Genomic DNA, 7,378 nt, shown 5'->3' with positions numbered 1-7,378 from the left:
AGGTGGCAGTATATCCCAAATTAGCCTAGTAAAATCATTGCATGCATCTTCTTTATCAGACTGTATTTGTCCCCATCCATATTTTTGTCACACATATGAGGGAAAAAAATGTAAACCTAAACTCCAAAATGTCTGGGGAATGACAATATTATAAATTCTCAAAACATGTATGAAAATGATGCACAAAGGGAATAAAGGAAATAAAATTGAATTTGGTATTTTCTACTTAAAAGGAGTTTAAGAATCATAGACCACTTCCATCTCCTAAAAATCCTGGGAAAGAGGCGGTGAACTCACTTTGGGAAGGGTTCAGACACTCTTACTGTGCCAAACAGGCTCAGCATTTGGGAATCATGCCAGTTAGATTCATAATAATCCCAAAGACAGATGCAGTTACTTTAAGGGTGGGTTCTAGATGTTTGTTCTAGGTATTCTTTTTAATTTGTTTATTTTTGATATGGAGAAAGAAACTTTATTATAGAAACTAGAAATAAACATTGGCTTTTAAAATATATTAACTTGCAAGTGACTTGTCTTTCAAGACTGTGAACTGAATTATCTTACAATAATTTTGTTTCAGTGTTATTTTTTTTTTCCTCAGGAAGAAAGGAATGTTAAAACCTAACTAGAAACTAACACTTTTTGATAAGGATTTAAACTATATTACAATGTTAAGAGACAAAGTTTAAAACACCAGATAAAATCTTGAAACCAAGCATGCTTCACCATTTAATAAAATTGTGACTCATTTCAGTAAGAAAATGCTTTTTTAGTAAGAAAAATGCTTTCTGAACTAAGTTTGAACTGCCGGGGCACATGGGACACTCACAAACCCAGTCAGCAGAAGTCTCAAACTCCTATAAGATTAAAGGAAAAATAAATTAGTGTGCACAGAGAATGAAAAAAAAAAAAAAAATCCCCAATGGTACAAGTGTATAAACGGAAGTAAAACTAAAACTCCCCTAAAATCCCCCAGTCATCAATCCTTATAAATTCAGCACTTATATTCTCCCTCTACTTCTTCGGGAGCCCCTACTTAGATGAACACGAAGGTCTTTCGTGATTTTTATCTCGTAAAACAAAGAGTCGTAAACTATGCTCAACGTGGATACCGACCTCCGTATCACAAACTGTTGGACTTTTAAAACCATGCAAGCACACGTGGGGTTTCCTGAGTTCTGCTGGGGGCGGGCTGTTTGGAACCCTGTGGATTTTGCAGGTGTGTAATCCAGGGCGCGCGCTGCATTCTGCATGGGCAGAGGTGTGTGGTGGGCGCCGCCTGGGCCGGGCAGGGTGGGTGGGGCCGGGCGTGTGCCCCGGTGAGAATGAAGGCATGTGACAATGCGAAGGTGGCGTGTTGGCTCCAGGATCTGGGTGGAGAGTGAAAGCTCCGCCGGGGTGCGCCATGTGTGAGCGGTGATAGCTCCAGCCCCACTCGTACTTAAGTGTCTTTGGTCATCAAGTTAAATTAGACATGATCTTTATTTAAAAAAACAAAAACAAAAACATAGCCAAACATCCTGTGCAAACGTATGCTCCCATCCCCTACTACCTATCCCCCAACCCAACAATGCCCCATCGCCAGGGAGCTGAGTTTTAAACCCTGCAGAAAATCCAATCTCAAATGCCGGAGTCCCCCCACCCCCACCCCCGCCCCCCTTGCCGCCCCTGCGACAGAGAGGCAGAGCCCGGCGAGCTCGGTTCGGGAGCCCAGGAGCAAGCCGAGTGGGGCGACGGCGGTGCGGCCACCGAAAAGGAGGGGAGGAGGCATCAGTGGGACGTGGCGCAGCCCCGCGCGGCCCATGCCGCGGAGCGGGTTTTGCTCAGGAAAGGGCGCCGCCGCGGCCCCCGGCCGCCCCTCCCTGGCCCCGGGCTATCCGCCCGCGCGCCGCCTGGGCCTCGCAGCGCGCCAGGAGCAGCTCGTCGGCGCGAGAGTCGAAGGGGAGCGGCGGCTCCGCCGGCCGGGCAGCCCGGCTGGCGGCAGACAAGGCTACCGCGGAGGCGGTGGACAGGGCGCGTGCGCACTGCAGGGGCGCCAGATTTGGCGGGAGGGGGAGTGTCCAAAGCTCTTTGTTTGATGGCATCTCTGTTTACAGAGTTTACACTTTAATATCAACCTGTTTCCTCCTCCTCCTTCTCCTCCTCCGCGACCTCCTCCTCCTCCTCCTCCTCTTTCTCCTGAGAAACTTCGCCCCGGCGGTGCGGAGCGCCACTGCGCAGCCGGGGAGGGACGCAGGCAGGCGGCGGGCAGCGGGAGGCGGCAGCCCAGTGCGGTTCCCGCGGCTCCCAGCGGAGCCCCGCGCCCGCCGCGCCATGGCCCGGAGACCCCGGCACAGGTAACGGGGATCCCGGGCGGGCGGCCGCGGGCGGGGGCGCGCTGGGCGCCAGGCGCCGGGAGAGCAGGTGGGAAATGGTTCCCGGATCTTCTGCGGGGCTGTCAGATCCTGCGAGGACCTAGAGCCCCTGCCTTGGCAGCAGAAGCCGCTCGAGGGACTGATGAATGGAAGAGCCTATGCGAGAAATGCATTGGGACGTTGGGAAGCACGCCCTGCGGCTCATTTTGCAAGTTGCACGGGGGTACGTTCTCTCTAGGGGGAAAAAAGCAGCACGTTCCAGCCGGGGGCAGAGCGGTGCCCACCATTCCCGGGGAGCCCACTAGGTCCCTGGCTTGATGCCGCGGGTGTCGGCGAGGGAGTCTCAGCGTAACTGCTGGATGCATTGCGATATGTTTGGACTTGGAAGTGCAGAGCATATGGCAGATATAGGGAAAATGCCGGATTGTATAGTAGCTGCAGGTAGTTCATGTAAATTTCATTCATTCTTTATGGAGACGAAGAAGCGTGTCAGCTGACAGGCGGCTGGAAAGAAGATTGTAGGGGAGGAAAGGGTCTCTACATTTGCAAATTGTTTTAAGCCCTGGTTTTGAAGGTTCTAATCATTATTCTCTGCGAGGCTTTTACTTCTAAAGCAAACATTGCACACCCGCTCCCACGCACCCGCGACGCACATGTCAACCGCACTTGGGGAGGCTCGCCGGGTATCTTGAATGAAGTGCCCTTACATTTCGGCCGGAAGGAGGGGAATAGGGAGCGGAGGAGGAAAAGACTGGTCCGAACTGTCACTTGCTGAAGCTCCCGCTTCCACCAGTCTCTGGACTTCCCGGACTGGACGCGCCGGAGCTCCCTGCGGGTGGCCGGGTGTAGGCGCTCGCTCGGCGGCCGTCACGGTTGCCACTCAACGGAAAGGGACTGAGGCGGGCAGCACCCAAGGCCGCTACCGCGCAACCGGGACGCAATCCCCCGGAGCTCTTCCCCTGTGCAAGAGGTCCCGGCGCGGCGCGCGCACGTGGACCCGGCCGAGGTCGCCGTTCCTCCCGGCGCCCAGCTCTGCAGCCTCAGGTCGCCCTGTCGGAGGAGGGGAGACGGGACGGACCCTCGCCAGGAGGTTCTGGGAAAAAGTCCCTGGAGGCAAAGTAAACCCACCCTCTTTTCCTCGGGTTTTTTGATTTTCTTTTACTTATTTGTTTTCGAATCAGCGATCACGGGTCCTCTTGCAGAGCTAGGAAGTTGCAAAGGGCGTGGGTGTGGGCCCAGCTGCAGCACCCTCGGCCGGGCCTGGCCGGGCGGGGAGCAGCGCCAAGGCATGGCCGGGTGCCGGAGAAAAAGGGGAGGCGACTTGGGGGGCCGCTGGCCCGGCCGTGCGGGGCAGGGGTGCTGACCCTTAAGTGGTTTCACCTTCGCCCTTGGGACTTAACAGTAGAGCAGCGGAGGTCACCTGTTTTTTCGAGAGCGGAAACTAGCAGGAATAGGAGAAGGAGGGAGCTGGGAAAGGGTGCTGGGAGGAGGCGCGGGGGAGGCTCCGCGCCCCGAGATCTCGACTGTCCCCGCGGGGCGGGGCCGCGCAGGTTCCCTGTGGCTCCCAGGTAGCGGAGAGGGGAGGCGGCCAGGAGGGGCGGGAGCCTTGAACCTGCTTCAGGAGGAAGAGAAACCCGGCTGCGGGCTCGAAGCCGTTTCTTGCAAGGCGAACGTCAACTCGGCAGGGATTATTAACCAGGTCAGCGAAATGAGTCTGAACCCTGTTTCTAGAATCACAGTAGCGGCCACAAGGCACTTCCTCCCGCTCCCCTCCCTTTTCCCAACCCCCAACACTTCTTTTCTTTTTCGTTTCTTTGCACGGTTTGTTTCCTTGACAGAATGTAATATTCATAGTCGTACTCTTGTAACCACACCAGGTCTAGCAGGTGGGGAGTCGGGTGCATCAAGCTTGAAATCAGCCTTTGAGAGTCTTCTGACTGTTGGATCTGAGATCTTCTCAGAGCAGATAAAGGAAAAGTTATTTCAGGTCCTTAGCAGAAATTAATCATGCTACTTAGACGACCCGGACAATTTAGAACGAGGAAATCTCATGCAAAGCTCAAAGGCGAACCCCGCGCCTGGCCTGCTGATGGACCCAGGAGCTGACAGTGTGAGCAGCCCTGGGCTCACCCTGCTCCCCTCATGGCCTCTTCAGGACCTGCGGAAGTTGCACACCAAGTTTTCCCCAAGACTTTGCTTTTGCACATCTCTGATTTTGCACATTTCTGCTTAATTTTTAAGAGTCATGGAAGATGTGGAATTATCCCTTATTAGCCCTGGAAAATACCTTAGAAGTAAAATCCAAGCCCTCTGTATAGGCGAGGAACTGAGGTCGTGAGAGAGAGGAAGTGATTTGTCCAAGTCACCCAGCTAGGTGGAGGCAGAACTAGCACCTTTGCCTCCAGAACCCTAGTCCTGTTTGATGTCGATTCTCTCTCACCTTGTGTAGGCTGCCCCCTATGGGCGGCTGAATTTGTTGCTTATTCCTGAGTGTTGATCTGTTGCCCAGACAGTGGTGTCCAATTACTGATTTGGAAAACATAGTTCTCACACCAAGGTGGGGAAAGGGGGAGGTGGTGGAGGGATGAATTGGGAGATTGAGACTGACATATATACACTAGTATGTATAAAATAGATAACTAATAAAAACCTGAAAAAATATATATAGTCCTCAGTTCTGAAAACGTGATCTCCAGACCCACCCAAACCCCCAAAGTTGAATTCAGTTGAATCTATGACTCCACTTTCAGATTACTCTGGTTTTCTTGGTATCCCTGATATTTCACAAGGGTGCCACCTCATTTGGGGGGTTTTCCAAGGAGTTCCCTATGAACCTTTCAAAAGCTCTAGGATTATAACTTTTTTTTTTTCACCTTATGATGCTTGTGCTTTTTATTAAAGGGAAACTACAGTAATTTTTTTTTTTTTTTTTTTTTTCTTGCGTTATGCGGGCCTCTCACTGTTGTGGCCTCTCCCATTTGCGGAGCACAGGCTCCGGACGCGCAGGCTCAGCGGCCATGGCTCACGGGCCCAGCCGCTCCGCGGCATGTGGGATCTTCCCGAAACGGGGCACGAACCCGCGTCTCCTGCAACGGCAGGCGGACTCTCAAGCACTGCGCCACCAGGGAAGCCCTACAGTAATTTTTAATCAGAAGTTGGTTTAGAGCCCCTGTTGACAATGTGAAACAGGACCAGGCTCTTGTTTAAAAGGATAGGCAGTAAATGAAAGATGGTTATAGATTATAAACACAGTTTAGTGGTCTTTTTTGTGGTGGAATTTTAAGTTTGGATCACATCCTACTTGTTGCTATGCATCCTTCAGATTGTTTCCCAAAATAATAGTTTTAAATTATAAGAACTCAAATTCAGGATTTTGGGTAAGCATTTTTGCTTTGCTTGCTTGTAAGGGATGGGTAATATATACTTGTAAGTTACTTTTGGAAGACAAAACCTGATATGAACATACATTTTCCTTTTAGAATAATGATCTGCATTATGATATTGCTTTATATCATTATTTTTATTGTTCTTAGTTTGATGGAATTCTCAATATTACAATGATAAATTTTAGTAATTTTTTAAAGGTAGTATAATTTTCCTCATATCTTAAGTTTTATAAGTAAAATTATAACTAAAAGTAAACTGGCTGTAAAATGACTCTCACCTATCCATTATATGATTAATAAACGTTACATATAGAGTTACTTCAAAAGTCATCATAATTTATAGTTTTGGTCAAGTAGGTAAAAGTAAAAGCTCTTTTGAAAACAGTAATGGGTTCCTTTTAAACCCACCTGGGGGAATCCCTCAGTTTTGAATTAGGTACATTTTAAGATCTTTCAAAAACCATTCAGTCAGAGGTAGAAAAAACACGAGTAAGATTCTGACTATCATGTGGCCTAATTATTCACTTGGTTACTCTGGAAACTGAGGATTGTAAACATGGCCACAAGTTGGATCAGCCTGGCCTGGAGTTTTGAACTGTTTGGTATTAATGTTATTTACAAAGCAGTTTGATCACTTGATCATTTATCCTTTCTCATGTTTTTAAATCCTTTCCTTTTAGATTCTCTTAATCTTCTACTCTTTAAGGGATGACTATAATTATATTGTTGGATGCATTACTTCTTGAATTTTTTTCTCATAATAAAACACGAGTCCCATTAGGATAACATAATTGAGGTTTTTTAATTGTATTTGGGAAATATTACTTAAATGATGGGAAATATACCAAAGGTTTTGCGAGTGTACTTATGTAAAGGACATGGGCTCTCGTTCCTTTTATTGTCCTTAACATTAAGTTTTAAACTTAAACCTTCATTGGTTGAAAGGTTGCCAATTGTGTAACTTGTCACTGGTCTAACATAACAGCAGGTTTAAACATGCAGAGCAATAGAAAGTGCCAGGTCCTTTGCCGTATCTGTGGATACCAATAACAGCAGAACCAGTTTACAATCCTAGAGCAACAGAGTGCCAAAAACAGTCTCGTTATGCAAGTTTTCAAAGTTTTATCTTCGTAACCTTTGAAAAGATTGTTGAGGAGTTTTGGTGTAAGTTTTGTAATCCAGTAGTTTGAATCCTCTTGTTTCAGTCCACATCTGCCCATTTTTATTTCTGCAGCATCTACAGTAGTGACGAGGATGATGAAGACATTGAGATGTGTGACCATGATTATGATGGGCTGCTTCCCAAGTCTGGAAAGCGTCACTTGGGGAAAACTAGGTGGACCAGGGAAGAGGTAACTAATCACATAATCAAAACATGGGGAAAAACCTAGAGTGCATCCATTTATAAAAAACAAAATTTCAGCTAAACTACAGATGTTCAAACTCCTTAGCGGGCTCTCTGACTCTTAATCCTAGCCTGCCTCACCACTCCCCCACATGGACACTATACCATCCTTTTCCAAACTTTTTGCAATTGTTTGAAGGTCCCCTCCTCACTTTGTTTTATCTGCGTTTCCTTCTGCCTATTCTGTTCTTGTCCCTTTGCCCCTTCTTTTCTGGCGGGGGGGGGGGGGGGGG

General features: G+C 48.4%; 1 protein-coding gene across 5 annotated transcripts in view; it reads left to right on the top strand.

Moving 5' to 3' along the window:
* Positions 1 to 2,114: 2,114 nt before the first annotated feature.
* MYB (MYB proto-oncogene, transcription factor) overlaps positions 2,115 to 7,378 on the top strand; it is a 35,860-nt gene continuing 30,596 nt past the window's right edge. For all 5 annotated transcript variants that reach the window (XM_007452975.1, XM_007452974.1, XM_007452977.1 and 2 more), the window contains exons 1-2: positions 2,115 to 2,336; positions 6,975 to 7,092. In XM_007452975.1, coding sequence (XP_007453037.1) covers positions 2,314 to 2,336; positions 6,975 to 7,092 — 141 coding nt within the window. In that variant the 5' untranslated portion in view covers positions 2,115 to 2,313. The remainder of the gene's footprint in view (positions 2,337 to 6,974; positions 7,093 to 7,378) is intronic.

This window comes from Lipotes vexillifer, unplaced genomic scaffold (assembly GCF_000442215.2).
Source record: "Lipotes vexillifer unplaced genomic scaffold, Lipotes_vexillifer_v1.1 scaffold155, whole genome shotgun sequence".
NCBI lineage: Eukaryota > Metazoa > Chordata > Mammalia > Artiodactyla > Lipotidae > Lipotes > Lipotes vexillifer.
This window is presented reverse-complemented; position numbering and strand designations above follow the sequence as displayed.